The 20,113-nt window shown below is 35.2% G+C and overlaps 1 protein-coding gene across 7 annotated transcripts in view; it reads left to right on the top strand.

Annotated features, from left to right (window-relative positions):
- The window catches only part of btbd11a (BTB (POZ) domain containing 11a), a 209,764-nt gene that overhangs the window by 129,239 nt on the left and 60,412 nt on the right, over positions 1-20,113 (top strand). For 6 of the 7 annotated variants that reach the window (XM_073946311.1, XM_073946309.1, XM_073946312.1 and 3 more), the window contains one exon: positions 16,028-16,177. Coding sequence is in view for 3 of the 7 variants with exons in the window: in XM_005164650.5 (XP_005164707.1) it covers positions 16,028-16,177 (150 nt within the window). In the remaining 4 variants the exon portion in view is untranslated. 7 annotated transcript variants of the gene reach the window in all.

Genomic DNA, 20,113 nt, shown 5'->3' with positions numbered 1-20,113 from the left:
ATCATTGGTTTACTGTAAAATATGTGAAACACTATTTTTTTTAACAATTTGTGTTCAAGGTTTTGCTAATTTAACTTGCTGACTTCATTTAAAAGTGTCAGGAAAATAACCTTTTGGCAATTGAAGTACTTTTTCAAAGTTTAAATGAAATATGTTATAAGCAAAATAATTATTTTTAATCTTTCAGTCAATTTAATGTTTCCTTATACAGTAAGGACACAATTTTCCAATATTCTTCAATGCTTAAAATACATAAAAACAAACAAACAAGCATGTTTTTTTTAATAATAAACATTTTAAAACCACAAAAATAGACTATAAACCATTACATATTTTTATTTCAAATGTATAACACATTTTACTGTAAGTATTCATATATTTGTGGAACAATCACATAGATCCCTGTTGAACTACACACACATCACAAACTACCACTTTCAGAATGCATTGCACCAATCAACACCTGCTGCAGCTGTCCATCATCCCTACACTCACACACACAGACACACACAGCTGCAGTGCATTCCACTTAATTACCTGGGCTATGTATTTCAGTTTGTCTTCCCCTTTCGTTGTCTGTAGTTATTTTCGCAATGGTGTGGTCACACTAGAGCAGGGGTCAGCAACCATGTTCCTAAAGAGCTACCTTCCTGCAGAATTCAGTCCCAACCCTGATCAAACACACCTGAACCAATTAATAGTACCTAAAGCAGCACTAGATAATTACAAACAGGTGTGTTTGGTCAGGGTTGCAACTGAAATGTGCAGGAAGGTAGCTCTCCAGGAACAGGGTTGGTGACCCTTGCACTAGAGTTTGTGCTTGTGAAATTCTGTTGTATGGTGCTTTGAAAAGGGGCGGGTTTAAACAAGATGATTAGACATTAAAAAGCGAGAGATTGCTCCATGTTTTGTCCAGAGAGGTCTTGGTTTGATCTTTGATTGGTCTCACGCAATCATGTGATGCGATTTAGCTTGTAAGAGTTCACCAAGCTTGAACTTTCCAACGCAGTGAACTGCGAAACTTGTCGCACGAGCTTGCGTTTCCGGTCTGACGCATTCGCATACGTATGAATGGAAGTTTATAGGGAGAAAAGTGTAGTGTGACCCCAGCAACTTTACTCCAATGATGGAGTAAGTTCCCTAGTTTGTACTATGTGAAGTTTATTTATAAACTAATTTCGAGAGGATCAGGAATTCTCGTCAATTCCTCGAGATCTACCTGAGCTCAAACTCCCCTCTCGCTCTGCAAACGGGAGGGAGCCCCGGGCTCGAGGATCTCATCAGCTCAGGGCTCTCTCCCGGGACAGCATGCCAAACTAGCTTATTACCAGTCATCAGCTAAGTGCAAACTCTTGAATTTTATTTTGTTCTGGGTTGTTAAATAAATATATGTTAAATGCTGCGAAAGGATCCTCACCTGCCTTCGCACTTCACATCGGCTTGTAACAATTTGTATGATGTAAAATAAACACAAATCAACATAATATATGAAAATTGGGGCAAACTATTTATACAGTACACACTACTAGACTGTATAAACAGTACATTATGTATTCAAATATTGCATTCATTCATTCATTTTTTTTTCCGGCTTGGTCCCTATATTATTCAGGGGTCGCCACAGTGGAATGAACCACCAACTTGTCCAGCATATGTTTTACGCAGCGGATGCCCTTCCAGCTGGAACCCAACAATAGAAAACACACATATACTCCTGCATTCACACATACACTACGGCCAATTTAGCTTATTCAGTTCACCTATAGAGCATGTCTTTGGACTGTGGGGGAAACCGGAGCACCCGACGAAACCCATGCCAACACAGGCAGAACATGCAGACACCACACAGAAATGCCAGTTGACCCAGCCGGGGCTTGAACCAGCGACCTTCTTGCTGTGGGGCGATCTTGCTACCCACTGCGCCACCATGACGCCCATTGATGGAATTGTTAGGAAAAAAAGCTTCATGCTTAGATAAATATGGTTGAACTGGTTTCCAAAAAGTTCTCTGCTATCTCATTTTAGCTTTAATAAAGTTTTAAGCCTTGATTGTTAATGAGTTTAAATTACATTGACCTTTCACTTTTCTCACCTTTCATTTAGAAAAGAGAATTTTCAGCTTTACATTACATAATGTTTACTAATTGAGCTCTGTGGATACTGTACCAGTCAGTAGCACGGCCCTCATTAAAATCTCCACATGTCCCTTGTTGATCATATTGCTTCAAGCTGATGTAAAATGTCAGAATGGCCAAATGTTGCCCGTATCTGGCGCAGCTGTGAACCAGTGTGTGTTATGTTGAAGGGGGCATTCACCTCGGTTGTCATGGTGAAGGAGAATTCGGACAGCTTGAGGAATGTTTTAATGATTTAGCACTTGAGGCATAACCCTGTCTGTCTACACATTTGAACTCTGATTGCACGTAATGATATTAATTCAGCATTTTCCATTCTAACCCAATGGATGTTGTATTGAACTGCAGCCGCTTCTTTTATTACATGATCAATATGTGGTTTGCAACATATTTCATAATGTTACGTGAGACGGTTTTGCTCTAAAAAGAGATATACTGACTCCGGCTTCTGCATAATATTTATGCAAAGGAGCAATACCATATGACCCACTTTCTACAAGTTTAGTGGCTCGTGACTAAATATTTGAGACTTTTTTAGCTTACAAAATACCAAAGTGTTTAATTATGTCTTTGAAAGCATTTTTAAATCATTTTTATAAATATAATTGCATAATTCTAGTGGTAGTTAACCCAGAAATGGAAATGTATTCACCTTCAATTCATTCAAGATGTAGTTGACCTTTTTTCAGAACATGAGCAGAACATTAACAGCATTTTTTAAAATCTTAAATTGTGGTCCTTCATGAATCATAACATTCAGGCCAAATGACACTTCAAGAGTTAAAAAAAATATACAGACAAAACTAAATGAAGCAAAAAAATAATAATTATTACTTTTAATCCACAGCCTTGTAGTTTTAGCCAGTAGTTTTGAGCATGTTTACAACAGTGGACTAAAACTCATAATTGAGTTAAAGGGCACCTATGTTACCTCTTTTTTAAAGTCTTTTGTGTTTCCTGAATGTGTCTGAAAAGTTTCAGCCCAAAACACCCATCAGGTTTTTTATTATTCCTTTCAGAATATCGGATTTTCTGCTTTGCACACATTGTAGCTGTTTTTGTTGCCTGTGCCTTTAATGCTAGTTCTCCCCGCCCACCTTTCTCACATGCCTGTCAGAGTGTGCCTCAGTCTCCAACTGCATCAGATAAAAAGCACAGTGACAGACATGAAGGAAGCAGATCTCACGAAACGTTTGTGAAAAATACTATTGTAAAAACTTTACCAATGATTATTTGATGTATTTGTTGTGAAGTTAATTCAAGCCTTTCTGCAACGATGAGTCACACACAATGACTTTACAAGGTTCACGCACACACATACAGCAAACACACATACAGCTCATGTGTTTAACTTTGCACTGTTTCTGCACAATAAATGTGACAGGATACACAATAATTTCCACTTTTGTATGGATATCTGTTATGTTAATGTACAAAATGTAACCAGAATTAACATCCACAAACCGGAATTAAAGTGTCTTCTTTTATAATTGTACTATTATGCGGCTGTGGTGATGATTTACAAGAATTTTACTTTATTTACTTACTTTATTTCAAACATGCACTGTTTTAAAAATGTTTTAGACTTGTAAAACTCATTCCTGATCACATTTGATGATGATTGATGATCATAGAGAGCTGAACAGATGTTTTAATCCCAGTTGCTTTGCGTACGTCCTGTCATGTTGCGGTGGGCCTTAAAGTGGATGGGATTTGGAATATTAAAAAAGTGACTTATTGTGTTTCTATCACTCCCATATGACTTTGGACACACTATGACTACACACAGTTAAGTCCAAACAGCTTCCAAAAGAGGATTTTCCTCATAGGTGCTGTTTATATTTTTTTACAGTATAGTTAGCTATATCCAGGATAAGAACACACATTAAAGTACCTGTAGAATGTTAGAAGCTAAAAATTTATGCAACATTTTTTTTTGCCTAAATTTTCCATTTAATGTACAGTAACTGTGATACTGATTTTTTTTCAGTAGTTTATAACTGTAAAAGAGGGCATCACCGTGGCACAGTGGGTAGCACGATCACCTCACAGCAAGAAGCTCACTGTAAGAAGCGAACTGTAAAAGATCTCTTTTAAAAAAACAACAACGTACATTTGACTTGTACAATTATTCAAAAATGGAGCTGCCTTAATTTCTATTTTTGCTTCATAGGTTATGAAGATTTTGTCTTTGCGTTTATGGCTATTTTTTATAAGTTTGAAAAATGTACCTAGATGTTTGGCAGAAAAATTTGGGATGTTTAATCGATGCCGACACTTGGACACACATTTGGCAGTATGCTGGCAATATATAAATCTGCGATGGAACTAAAGAGCAACAGTTCAAACTTTTGCATTGTCTACAAATTACCCCATCATGTAGATGTAAGTTTAATACAAATTATTCTCCATTTTGTTTAAAGGGCAAAGTTGAAGAAGGTGATTTTATTCATTATATTTGGAATTGTATATATATATATATATATATATATATATATATATATATATATATATATATATATATATATATATATATATATATATATATATATATTTTTTTTTTTTTTTAAAGGCAATTGGGTACAGATTTGACAGTCCAATATTTAATACAAAATTTAATACAAAATTTAATAATAATAAATTTTAGACAGACAAATCTTTTTGTTAGTTGTTGCTGATAATAATTTGAAGAATTATTCAAATGTTTAATTGGAAGTTTTTTCATTTTCTTACCTATGCTGCCCGCAAGAGTATATTTCTTAAATTTATATCTGATAAACCACCGACACTGTCAGAATGGCATAAAGTAATATTTGATCGTATGTCATTGGAATATATTACCCACTGGTCAAGGGGGGAAATTATAAACTTATTTTATCATAGACCTTGGTTAATTTATGTATTCTTTTATTATTATTAATATTACTTTGTGTATTTTTTATTTGTCTTCTTTTTGCTCTTCAGTATGTGCTGTGAGGATGCTGTGATGTTGAGAAATTTGTTGGTTGTTATCTGTGGTTAGGACTGCAAGGTGGTGCAGTGGGTAGCATGTTCGTCTCACAGCAAGTAGGTCGCTGGTTCGAGCCTCGGCTGGGTCAATTGGAGAAAATTTTACTGGCACACACTTGAAAACATACCCATACTGTAAGTTCTGCAGCTTAATGAGTAAAACTTTCACTGCACATTTTCCAATGTTCTTTGCATATAATCATTCCTTTAACCCATGATTCATAAAGAAATGCTAAGCTGTCTTGTTTAATAGCAAAAAATAGACATGCTGTGAATATTTTCAAACACCTTGACATGATCAACTCAAGTACTAACTCTAGTTAAATATAAAATCCCCTTTTTTCTTACAATGCATATGACATATCATTCAAGTGGAAGGTACAGTAGCAGGACCCCCAAATTTTGAGTTTTTGTCACTGTGCATTCTGTATGCGCCCACCTTCATATCCAGCACATCCCCGCCACCCCTACCAGTCTTTCCACCAATCACACGGCGGCTGGGCAGCTCTGCCCTGTTGCTATGGAGACTTGGCTCTTAATATTCTGTTCAAGTCTCACTCTGATAAGAGACCGGCTGTGCACCGTAGAGAAATCGATGGGACTTTCCTCCAGCAAATATACAGCAGTGCAGCAAGGGAGGGGGGGAAAAAAAGAAATTGAAAGCGAGCTAAAGAGTTTTGTTGCCTTTTTTTTTTTTTTTGTGACACCACGCGAGTGAGTCGTTCCCCCCCTTAGGATACTTTAATTTAGTTAGAGGAACAAAGCTGCACTCAACCTATTTGAATTGTAGAATAATCTTATTGTTGTGTCACATTTCAATTTTATACTTTCCTTAAAAAAAGTTTGATTGTTGTTGTGGAATTAATCTGCATTCCTGATAGTCTGTGACTCCGTATGTGTGTGCGTCAACATGAATACATTTTTTTTTCCCCCCAAATAGCGTATCACTTCAACAGCTGCAGGAAATCAAAACAAAGTGTCTGAGTGCGCACTCAGGAGCAGAAGTGTGTTTCTGTCACAGGAAAAGAATGGGACATATTGATTGTAGATCTAATCATTCAGTGCAGAGCTGACAGGAGATTTCAGGCAATGCTCGAATATACCACATTGCTCATTCTTGCCAGATTACGCCGGTTACAAGCAAGCCAAGAAAGAGAACAATCTGTTGTTGTGTGAAAACTGTGGAAAAAGAACTGCATTGGCTGCTGTGCGCATATGCAAATCTAACGTATACTCTCCTTCACGCCATTTGTGAAAGACGATGCAGTTCAGTTTGAGACTGCATTGAAAATCAATTTTAAGGCCAGAAAAAGTTTTAAATGTTCTAAGAAAAGTCATTTTATTGGTTTATTTTACACTGATAGAAATGACTTTTTAGTGTAGTCAAATCTAATAAATCGACTCTTGTCATTTTTAAATTGTAATATTAAGTGTCAAGGATAGCTAGAATTTTCTAAGTGCACATTTAATATTTACACATTGACCATGTAATAAATGAGTGGAAAGAGTTCATTTACTTGTAAAATTTAAATATTTTCTAATCGTCCCAAACCTAGTAATATTTAGTAAGTTTTAATAATGGATATGTCGCAATGGAGAGTTCCCAGCAAGCTTTGCAAAGATATTGAATTAAAAGAAAAGCATTTTGAAAATAAAATCAATCTTGGGTGTTTAAATTTGAGAGAAAGACTTGTTAGAGTTTGATCATCATTAGTTCGTAGATTATGAGTTTTGAGTATGTCTTTTAGTTTTGAGGTTACCACCTTGCAGAAGAGCAGCACTCATGCTTTGGCTTTTGACATTTTTATTATTAGCATTATTGTTTGACGCTTCACTCAGACAATCATAGCTGTGCTAACTCTAGCGATGACATCAGTAAGCATTTATGAAGTAAATTTGCTCTTCCTGAATAAGTTTGCTTAAAATAAAGGGAAATAAAACATTTCAAGTGGAATTGGGTGTTTCAATTAAACCAAGTTTCACCAAATGTACTAATTTGTAACTAATTAGATTTATTTAAATTGATAAAAGTAATGTTCCTTCTGCTAAAACAAGAAAATGACATTACTTGGTTCATTTAAATAAATAAAGACTCAAAAGTAAAGATAATCAATTCACGTTTACTTAATATTTAACCTAACACTCCTAAATTAATTTGGTAAATTGTACATGATATTCACAAGTACCTGATATAAGATTGTAAAATTTGCTTGAAATTTGTTACATTTTTTAAAGTAAATCTTAAGAGTTATTTTTTCAGTTTAGGATATGCATTAATTCATTTAATTTATCCAGGTTTTAAAAGTATAGTTCACCCCCCAAAAATGTTGTTGTTATTGTTGCAAACAATTTATATGTGTTGAATTTAAACAAGCAAACTAAATTTTGTAGTGTTCAACTTTGTTTATTTAAATTTAGCCTAAATAAATTGTTTTACAAACACTTAACTTAAGGTTATTTGAGGTGAAGGTAAGATTTTTTCTTTTTTAGTAAAGCATTAAAATACTTTAATGTATCGTCAGGAGAAGCTTTGGTAGCTGTTGACTTACTTTTGACTCTCCAAGAACCACAGTTTCAGCTAAAAATGAGTGACCTGAGAGTAAGAAAATGAACTGCATACATTTTTTTTATTTTTATTTTTTTAAATGAATTATGCCTTTAAAAGTCTTTAAAAGCTTTAATGTTTAAATACATTTTTGTGTTTGGTTAAAAAAAAGTAAATCTATTGTGTAAAGACCCTGCAGACATTCTTATTTAATCTGGGAAATAAACTGCATATACTAGGAGTTTCACAAAATGAAAACTTGTTCATCATGAGGTAAAAAGATGAAGATGTTACCCGTTTTGCACTGTTTCGAAGTTGCTAAGTAGATTTGTGGCATTGATTATGTGAACGTCTTTGTACAGATGGTCAGATGTTCTTCCACTGAAGCTCAAGATGCTCTTTGGATCATCCCAAATCATGCTGGAGCACATGATAATCTGGGTTTACACAAACTTGTGGAATTTGTGCTGCTGTCATTATAGCAAAGGCCAAATCCGAAGACTAATTATATAATGAAAATGCAAAGAAGTAATGAAATAAAATCAGGCACAGAAGCATTTTCACTTTGTTTTCTGATTTCAGTGCGACATGCAAATGCAAGCTTAATGTCTTAATGCATCTATTTATAATTTCTTTTTTTTTTTAGCTCATAACCAGCATCAACATGGAATAATCCGTTTGGCATTTAGCTGATATCATTTACTGTACCTGCACTCATAGTTTTCCTTTTGCCTCCATCTGGTTAGCTGACATTGTGTTCCTTTCCATTTCCTTATAAAGAAAATAAATTGGCTCTTTAAGAAGTGACAGATGTAGCGGCAGAGGGGGATGATGTGATAGTCTGTTGAAGTTCTGGGTTTACCATCAATGTTGAGGCGTCCAAGTCATTTTTGGATTCCACTTAAATCCACTAAAACCAGCAGAGAATTATGGGCCCTTCATCATGGCAGTAATATCGCACATAATGACTGGTCCCAGAGGCATACGTCTTACAGTCATTTAATGAGATTTTAATGTCCATTAGAAGTATTCACTCATATACTGACTGAAGCAGTAGTTTTATACATCAGTTGTATTATTTCTTAAAATACAGATATGCCTTCTTAATGCAGTGCATTTTAATGAATGACTTGATGTTGTTATTCAATTGTCTGAATGGCTAGTTTCGGTTGATTTTTGTAGAAATAAAAAAAGAGCCATTTTTGACAATGTTGCACAGTTTGAATATAATGTCAGTGCTATGCAATTTTACTTGCTTTAAGTAAACTTATCTAAACTTTGTACCATTTATTTTGTTTTATTTTATATATATATATATATATATATATATATATATATATATATATATATATATATATATATATATATATATATATATATATATATATATATATATAATTATGTTTTATTTGTTTGTTTGTTTTTTAAATAAATATTTTTTGTATTTATTCATTTATTTTATTTTATTTTTTTTTATTTTTTTTATTTAGTTTTTAATTCAATAATTTATTTATTTGTTTATTTAGTATTTTTATTAATTCATTTAATTTAATTTATTTTATTTTTGTTTATTTTTTATTTTATTTTATTTGCTTGTTTTTTTATTTGTTTTATATTATGTTGACTGATTACTGCTTGGTTAAAATATTAGGTAATGATCAAAATGGTGCATATGTGTCATAAAATTTTATTTTTAATAAATAAATTGGATTACAAAAGCACAGGATTACCTCTGAACTAGGAGCAATGGTATTCAGGTCAGTGAACAGCTTTATAGCCAAAGAAGGTTTTGAAAAACTGCAGATTTGACATGAGCTCGGCCATATTCTTTGCAAATGTTTTGCCAGAAGTTTAATAAAAACTGAGCAAACTAAGCATCATGAGCCCAACGCTATGGTTGCGTTGCTAAAACAAAGATGCAGAAATTCAATCTTAGATTCATGCCAACCAAATATCCGTCTGCATGTTTTCTGAATACATTTTTTTCCCAGCTCAATTTCTTTTCAGCATCAGTTTTCAGGAAGAAGTCACTAAATGTGGTTTTGAAAAGAAGCGAGTGCTCTAATCTTGTCAGAGAGTTTTCAGAATGTTCCTGCTATGGAGACCTTTCCCAGCTATGATTGAAGTGTTTCGCAGCATTTGTTCTGTTTTGTTTATGCCAGTTTGTCTCAAACAAAGTTATTGCAAACTGATCTCGAGTAGATGCTGTTCTTATGACTCTGTGTCATCTCCTCAATTCACTGTTGAATTATGGAGAACGTTTTTATAAACATCATGCTAAATATCACACATTTTGGTACCAGGTCACAGTCTTTAAAATCCCCCTGAAATCATATAGTTATTAGTATATGTTAGTCTTAATGTTCTCTATAAGCTAATGTGCTTCAAAACAATGGCACAATTCATATAGTAAATATTAAAATTCTAAATGTATTGTATCTCTCTTTTACCTATAAAAATCAACAAATTATTATTGGATATTTTTACAGTTATTATGATAGAACAGTAGTAATTGAATGGAAGTGAAGGAGGAAAAGGATGGGTGAGGTCTTGGGGGATGGGGTTGGGAAAATATCAGTGAATTGGGAATTGAGATGCACAGTTGCGCTATACAGTATGTTGGCTCAATGATTCCTAGGCTATCGGCACTAGCAGAAGCAACTGTTTTTATGACATCACTATGCACTTCAGCTTGTCATCAGTTGTCATAAGGCCAATCAAATGCTCTCTATTATCTGAAAACAATCACAGGGATTAATAGGCCCTTATTCACATGTAATATATAATCTAATATTAAATGGTATAATCAGTGTTGATCTGAACTCTTCTTTGTTTATTAGTCATAACAGTCCAGGGAAGAACCACAAAAAGCTGAGATGCTAAAACCCTCTGCCTGCATGATTGCTCATTGCAAACACACATGAACACTGTTGTAAATATGCTGTCCATAGGTGTGAATGCACACACACACACACACACACACACACACACACACACACACACACACACACACACACACACACACACACACACACACACACACACACACACACACACACACAGACACAAAGAATAATACATTGAATGCTGTATTTTTGGAACAAAACAGTTAAACAGGCTCAGCATTGCTATGCTAGTGTCTGTCATGAATCAGATGTGCTTTAGCTCAAAGACCCGCAGAGCTGTGATATAAACAAAACGCTACTGGCTATTGTTTGGAAAGGGAAGGGATACCTGATGTGTCCTGATGTCTTCATGTTTCAGTTGAAATTACTTCACACATCAAACAAAGATGCGCATTTTAAAGCACTTCAGGGAACCTTTAAGGGACTGCGGCCTCGTTTTTCTCCTCCCGCCCTCTTTACCATTTAAGTTAACCCCATATCAAGTGAAGAAAAACACGTTTCTGAGAATAAAAATATCTGTTTCTTCTCTCTCAGTGGGGAATACAAGTGCTGGAGAGAGATAACATGGTTGATACATGGCGGGGCTGCAGAGTTGGAGCGAGGAGAATGTTCAAGCTCACATTTCCGTGATTTGACCTGATTGTATGAATATTGCAGAGGAATCTCTTAGTGTCTGTAATGACATTAAAAAGTTGATGTACTGAGAGTATAGAGAGGGGGAGAGGGGGAGAGTGAATAGTTTGGAGAGCCGGGAATGTTGATTGGGCGGAGGGGTCATAAAATATTGAGGCCCGTTTTTTTTCCCTCTGGAGTGCATATTTTTGGCCCGAGTTAAAGAGTCATGAGAAGATTTCTAGGGATCAAAAACTCAGTTTCTTCTCCTGTGGAATTCTGGGATTTATCCTGGGGTGGTGACAATTCGTTTGCACTGCATATTTTTTATGTTTGTGCATGAGAAAACAGATTGATTTTATCTCTGATTTTAATGCTTTTGTTTTATTTCATTTAATTTCAGTTAATTTATTCATTCATTTACCGTTACCATGTGTTTCTAATATTTTGTATATTATGTAATGTTGTATATTAATTATATCTACAGTGCTCAGCATAATTGAGTTCACCCCATTTTGAAAAGGATTGTTTTTAACCATTTCTCAGCGAATAAAGGCAACCTATTTTGGTGCATTTAAACAAAACAGATTTATTAAACAGACATCTTTATTACAATGAAATGAAATGAAATGAAATTTTAGTCACCAAACATATTTAAAAATAAAAAGATAATACAAATAATTTCAAGCAAAATATTGAAGAAAAAAACACAAACTTCAAAATTTCACCAAATTTTTCCATTTTTTGCTTCTCTTGATTTTTCCTCTTTTTTAAATTTGTATTTAATATGTTTCTATAACATATAAATTTGGTTGTGCTAGTATTTGGAACGGTTTTGTTGGTTATTATGTTAGATAAGCTCCAGATTTGGCTTCAGTACTGACTAATCTAATGTATAAGCTTCCTATTAAACATATGGATTTAAAACATAGATTTGTGAGGGCTGTACATATATATGCTGAGCACTGTATACTTATTGTATATCAACACTAATTTTTAAATATATATATTAAAGATTTATTACTATATAATATGTTTTGTACATTCTAAAACAATTGCTGAATACATTACGAGTAAAATTATCAAATACATTTTTATTGCAATAAAACAAAAACAAAACAAGAAAATAATTACAAATACTTAGTAAAATGCTTAGTAGGAGAAAAATTAATTAATTGTTTTGTAATTTAATAGCCAAAAAGTCAAATTACAGCAAAACCCATCTCATAATACCCCTTAGTTAATTTTTGCCTTACTTTTTATCAGGAAACTTTTGGCACCCACATCTGTCAGGGTTTTTTCTTTTCATCTTTACAGACAAAAACAGTTCAAGCAATCCCCTGTAACTTTGTGCGGATCCTGTTTTTTTTTTTTTGACTACATCATCCGCTCTCACCTCTCACTGAACTGTATGAAAACCTCCAGCAAAATGCAGCACCTACTGTACCAGACATCATGACGCTGGCTTGCGTGAGTCCTGCGGCTTCATTAGGGGCCGCACACATGAATACACTCACACCTCACACAATACTGCGGCACTCATCTCGAAAAGTAACATCATTAGACAATCAACAAAACAAACGCTTGAACTCCCTTCAAAATTCCTTAAAAGCATTATGTCACCCATGAACAACATTGTGTCTCTTGACAAAGCATTCAGCTTGTCTCCCATCTGGCGAATATTGCAGGTCCTCCATTATGCATAAAGTCAGTAACCACAAAGAGATCGGGAGCAGCCAGAACTCCCTGTGCCGGGTCATTTTAATCATGGTGTTATGAAATCTTCATGAGTTTTTGTGTTTCTTTCCCTGTGTTGTCTTGTGCTAACGGCTCTGTTCGGTATACAGCAGGAGACAGGATATTTACTCACCTCTGGGAGACTGACAACACAAATCCCTTTAGATGAAAGTCAAGAGCATAACCTGCTTAAAATAGCTTCCTGACAGGCTGTTGTGTGTTTGCATGCAGTGCTGAAGAATGTTACTTTTAAAGTGCCTTGTTTATATAGTGTTATACTTTATTGCATATTGTTAATGAAAGTGAAACTTTCAAGAGTGGGGTTTTTATGACTGGGTCATTGAAACATATGCCCAATTGATTCATTCAGGAATGATATGAGTAAGTCACAGACTGCAACATCAATGATTTATTTAGGTTTTATAAATAGTTGAAGTCTTTCTAATTGAGTCATTGAATCATTTACTTAATCAATTCCTTCAAAAGCAATTATTTACACTGTAAAAAGCGATTACTTCAAAAAAGTGAGTAAATGCATTGTCTTAAATGCGACAGGTTGATTTTGCTTAAAATAATTCTGTGGTGTTACTTTCGCTTAACTTAATTTTTATGATTTCACACATAGTTCATGTACTTAATCATTTTAAAGCAATTGGTTTACTCAGTTCTTTAAAGTAAAGTCAACTAATGGCTTCTTACAGTGGATACAGAAGCTATAGTGAGATGGCTTTTTTGGGGGGGGGGGGGGGGGGGGTCATTGAATATTTTACTCAACCAATTGTTTCAAAAACAGTTATTTATACAGGAGCATATTGGTAGACTATTTTTAAGTCATTGAATAGTATGTTTACTTGATTTAAAATCACAGATTCTTTCAAGAATAAATCAGTGTAAGGTCTTTACAGGATAGTAATTGAGAAGTCAAGTCAATGTTTATTTATAAAGCTTTTTTTAAAGACAACAAGTGTTTACCAAAGTGCTGTACACACATCTTGAACAAAGGACAAATACAACAGACATAAGACTTTCATATGACATTAAAAGCCTAAGTGTAAAAATGGGTTTTAAGAGTGTATATAAAACAGATAGGGTTGTGGTTTGCTTAACATGGAGAAGCAAGTTATTCCAGAGTTTAAAGGAAATCACTGCAAATGCACGGTCCCCCCTGGTTTTTAACCTTGTGCATGGACAAAGTATTTTTAGGCAAGTCATATCGGCCATCTTTGAAACGCCTCTCTGGCGGTATGCTCAGGCTTTCTGTTTGAATAGGGCACAGGTGTCGATTCCAATTCCTGCAGGGCCGCAGCTCTGCACAGTTTAGGTCCAACCCTGCTACAAACCTCTAACCTGTAGGTTTCAAACAAGCCAGAAGGACTCAATTAGTTTGATCAAGTATGTTTAATTAGGGTTGGAATTAAACTATTCAGAGCTGTGGCCCTCGAGGAACTGGAATTGACACCTGTGGAATAGGGAAACATCAAATTGTCCAAAACTGCTTGCCAAGCTTACGATTGAATTTTATATTAGGAATCACCAATAAAATTAAACAACAACTGTCCCATTAGTTCAGATATGCCTAAACTAGAGCCCACGAGCCAAAGTTGGCCCATGGTAACCTTTGATTTGGCCCGCCATCCTATCTGAAAACAGAGGGAAAATGAGGGTAGTGGTTTAGATTGTCGGTTCTAATTTAACGCAACCCTTTGTTTGTTTGTTTTTCTTTATTGTCAAAAGCTAACTGAAATGAAATGCTTTAATTAATTGGTGTAAATGAACCAGATTTTGTTTAAATGTACATACTGTCACCCGACAATGCAGAGACTTTGTTAAGCAAATCAAGTCAAAGGCAGATTGTGCTCAGTACTGTCTATAACAATCGTTGATTGGTTCTACTATTCGTCATAAAGCGATCGATGATTGGCTCCTGTACTAGAAGGCGGGCTTTATTTGCCATATTGACCGTTACACTTTTGTTCACCTTGATAGGGTGAACAATTGAATTAATGCATACATGTAACTTACACCATTAAAAACCAAAACTAAAATCTTAAAATGTAGCCAAACTGAACAGGAAGCCAGTGAAGAGAGGCCAGTATGCGTGTAATGTGTTCAGGAATGAGTCGTTGAATCATATACTTAAACAGTTCATTCAGAAGTGTTCATTCAGGAACTAATCAGATGACTTGGCTTTATGTTTGAGTCATCGAATAATTGATGCATCTAATTCATTTATAAATCAGGAGATTTTTTATTTTTTGAGTGAGTGAGTGAGTCATTGAATAATTTCTCAACTGACGTGTTTAACATTGATTTCTCAAAAACCAAATTACAGTACTATCTACATGAGTCATTGAACCATTTTCTCCGTGGAACTGAAACTTCTCTTATTGAAAGATTTGTATGAAAGCTGTTACAGTTACAGCATGTTTTTTCTGTGTGTCTCCTGTGGTGCAGTAAATGTATGTGTTGTAACTGATAATACTATGTCTAAGCTATGAGATACTTCTTTTTCATTGATCCTTCATATAAAAGCAATATCACAAAGCAATATAGCTTGTATGCACCAAACCACTAAAAGGCAAATGCTTAGGGACCTCTCCACGACAAATAGCTACAAATATCACCTTTTAATTAATACCAGTTCAGAAACACAATACAGTCCCAACGTGTAAAGCCTTTAGCTCAGACAGATCGCTGCTTGTCTGTCTTTATTCACCTGTGGCTGAGCTCAATATCCCATCTGTCATTGCCTATTCTCCTGTTCAAACAAAAGCCTTGGCTGCGGTGCTGTGCGGTAATTTGATTAGGGTTCCTGAATGAACATTAGACGACCAAGGCATCAGCCAATACCTGCTGCTGAACTCACCTGTGGGCGCATGGTTTGTTGCAATTTGAAAAAGGTCCAACACCAAAACAGCAGTTTTAATTGCTTCTGGGGTTGTTTGATTTACCTTTCAGACAATAATAATGTCGTAACATTTAGCTCTCAAAGTCTCCTGGTCCCATTGCAGATGTTTTGTTGTCTGGTTCTGGCTTTTTCCGCATGTTGATTTGTTTTTAATTGTTTGGTCTTTGGCCCACAGGTGTATTGAGCCTGCCGGACAGTCTGAACCTGCACCGTGACCAGCAGCGAGCAGGGAAAACTGGAGAGGGCCATGCCTATAGCCAGGCTGAACTCCGCACCATTGAACAGTCACTTCTGGCGACCCGTGTGGGGAGCATCGCCGAGCTCAGTAAGTACTCATGCCTTAAAAATGAGTTAGTAGGTTATAGTTATGTCATAGCCATGATATGCTGCTTGCTTTTTGGGTTTAGATGAAAACATTTGATCATATTTAGACAGTAAACTTGGTATTTGGGATATTCCCAAAGGGTGACTATTGCTTAAAGTACACTTACTACTAAAAGTTACGTTTTAGAATATTATTAAAATGTATTATTATATAACATGTCTGTTTTTAATTGTAATGTATTTATAAAATTTGGAATTGGAACTTTTAATGGTGACTGTAATGGAATGGATCACTTGCTCCGGTGGGCTGGTCAAAGCCCAGGATAGCAGTCAACAGCTGTTCTTTTCTCTAAGGCTTTACTGTAGCATGTAATAGGTGTTGTCTGTACAAAGATAAATACAAAAAATTAATATACAGAATGTCAAACATGGTATTTGTCAGCACAATAACAATTGGCATTATCATTAATATCACTGAGCATGAGTGAAACACTAGCTCAGTGGGTTACCATATTAGTATTTGACTAAGCCATTTAACAAAACAATATTTATCCACACATTTGCTAGCAGTTTACAATGCAAAGAATAACAACAACCTTATAATCAACATAGAACATAAAGTACAAACAATATACTAATAAATCTCATGGCAGATGTATAGATTACGATCTTGTATTGGTAACGATCACATCAGATTGCATGTGCTTACTACAATATAATAATAATCTTTACTACAAACGGAAAGATTACAGCTTAATGTTACTATAGAGCAGGGCTGTCTGAACTCTGTCCTGGAGGGCCGGTGTCCTGCACAGTTTAGCTCCAACTTCCTTTGCCTGAAAGTTTCTAGTATACCTAGAAAGAGCTTAATTAGCTGGTTCAGGTGTGTTTAATTGGGGTTGCAACTAAAATATGCAGGACACCGGCCCTCCAGGACTGAGTTTGGACCCCCCTGCTATAGAGCATTATATAACTGAGCAAAACTTACTTTATAGGATGCACGCACACATATTACAAGCTGGACTGTAATGGCTTGTCTCACTTCTCACAAAGTTTGCTGTGCAGCATTAAAATGGCGATGCCTCTTAAAGCGGCAACAGGTCCTAAAGGGGCCACACATGCAAACTTTTGTACAGTATTCCCATGATGTATTCAAATCTACATGTTTAGCATCGATACACAATGTAGTCAGCATTACATGATTCAGAAATCATCTGATTTTATTCTATTTGTAGAAATTATTCCTAAATGTGTTACTCAAAATGAATGTTTAAAAATCGTAATTGGTTGAAGGGGGTATTAGGGTGGGGCATTCTTATTCAAGAAAGCATTTGATTGGACCAAACTGTGTGTGGTGCAGGATGAGTCATCAATGTTTTTAGTCTGTTTTCTCTGGGAAGAAACAGGCTGTTCATTTTTAATACATTCAGTCTGCTAAGACTGAAAGTGGAATCAACATTTATATTTAGCCAAAATATTTATACCAGACCTATAAATTCCAGCAGTGACCTTGGTTTGGCATCTATTCTACGTTTGCTCCCTGAGCTTTTTTACATCTGGATGATCTATTGAACTAGCTGTTTTTAGTGTCCTGTGTGGGAGTATAAGGTCAGCGGTCAGCAACTGGAAGGCCCTACCCTAACTGAATGAGGTGTGTCTGCGTGTAGCGTCCACCGGATAGTCTTCAGACTCAATAACAGCTCTTTGTATATTTTTGGTGGTGGTGGTGGTTAGCATGTGTGTGGCAGTGGATTTCAGAGCTCATATACTGCACAACCTCAGCTACAGTCATTTTCTAATCATAGAGAACACACGAAACACCCAAAAAGTCAAGATCCGAAAGACCACGATCATCCACACTGATTATGTCTCCTCAAGCATTCCTGCCAAATGAATGCATGTGACCCAAATGAAAAGGGGAAATTCGATGTGTGCAAAGGGACTTGAGTAAATTACAGAGAGCCAGTGACCCTTCTGTCATTCTAATCAACACTGCATTCTGCCGGGAAACAGACACATCAGCTTTAGCAACAAGAAACAGTTGAGGAAATTTAGCAACCAAGCTATGGCTTGCTGATTACAAATATTATTAAAATAACAAAATTTTCTGACATACTGTCAAGAGCACTTATTATTTTTGTGAAACCCCTGCCCAGTAATTGCAATGTTTGGATTACCCCATACTGATGGTTTATACAAAAAGCATCATACAAATATTATTGCTCAAATCATCATTGGTAGACGAATAGAAATCCTCAAGCCTCCTTTGTTTTGCTTGAAAGACTTAATGCATCTTTTACATTTGGAAGAAATCGAATACTGCATTAGAAATTCTGTCAATTTATGAGTTGTGTAATCCTGGCTTTGCTTTATTGAGACCTTGCCTTAAGAATCTTCTTAATCAAAAATAAAAGAGGGGGAAAATAAAAGGTATAATCAATAGCATTCTTGATTAAATGTATTTTTTCTATTTCTTAAATAGAGCTGAACAGACATATGTATTGAATGTTAAATAGACTTAGACAAGCACAACAAATCACAAATGATGTGACTTATTTAAGAAGCTGCAGGGTATTCGTCTTATTGCATGTAAGAAGTATTAGCACAGATGTGAAGTTGCTGTCATAATGCGGCATTGGTGATGTAACCATGCAGAATGTTAGCTGTTGTGCCAACAGATGAGGCATAATAATCAGACGTAATTGACTTTTTCCTGCTTTCCGGCTTTGTGTGCACAATAAGCATTTATATATTGATTGCAAAGCCTTCAAAAGCCACCTAATTGACCGTTAACTAATTACGGCCCATTTTCACACTGTATAACAAAATATAAAAGCCTGGATTATGCAACCGCGTTTTTGTTGATGAAAAATTCTCATGCATATTCATTTAGCGCTGAATCATCTCAGTTTTGGCTATGCAAAAAATATCATTTTGGTCTACTCTAATTATCTCAGTCTCCTTATCACAGACTTGTACTGTAACTATCAGTGTGTTGAAATGCAAAACGGTACTTGATAGTAAGTGTGCAGCCTTTTTTATGAGTGTCTCGCCGTCTGCCACGTGCCACTGATGTTATCCGTTACACAAATTTACTTGGGAATCAAACACATTGTGCGCAGTTACCAGTGAAGCCCACCCATTGCAGAGTTCACTATGCTGAAGGCTATTTATGTTATGCTACAGATGTTCTTAAGTCCATTGGTTATGTAATGTGTGTGTACAGTATATATGTAAAGAAAGACCATTGTTTTAGGGATCTCAATTGTACTTTTGAAACTCAAGTAAACAACCACATTTTTTATAGTAAAAAAAAATAATCAGGGGGATTTTATCTTTTTTTCCCTCTAAAAATGGTCTGGATTCTGTTCTGTTTGAATTTTAGTGCAAGAAAACTGTGAGAAGCTTTTTTTTTCCTTCAATATGGCTTTTATTCGGACATCTGTCTCTCAGCACACTCCAAGAGTTCCCTTAGGGGTTCAGTCTGCACTGTGCTTTCTCATTGGTTAACTAGATAATTCCCAGCTTAACTTCAGTGCTAAAATCTAAAAATAAAGTGAGTATTTTGTTTAATTAAAGTCATTATCCATCCATCCATCTATATCTATATCTATATCTATATCTATATCTATATCTATATCTATATCTATATCTATATCTATATCTATATATCTATAAGATAATATTTGTTCATCACTCAATCTTCCATCAATTTCTTTCCATCCATGTGTTATCCATCCATACATACTGTACATCTAAGATATTGTTCATACATGCACCAACCAATTTTAAAATAATAATCCATCTATCTATTTGATACAAACTTCCCATTCAACCATCCATTCACGCATCCATACATGTAAGTTATTAATTATCCATCCATCTGAGATGCTATCCATCCATCTATCTGATAAATCATCCATCCAGTTATCCTTCC

This window comes from Danio rerio, chromosome 4, assembly GCF_049306965.1.
Source record: "Danio rerio strain Tuebingen ecotype United States chromosome 4, GRCz12tu, whole genome shotgun sequence".
Classification (NCBI taxonomy): Eukaryota; Metazoa; Chordata; class Actinopteri; order Cypriniformes; family Danionidae; genus Danio; species Danio rerio.
Note: the sequence above shows the minus strand (reverse complement) of the source record. Positions and strands in the feature narration are given on the sequence as shown.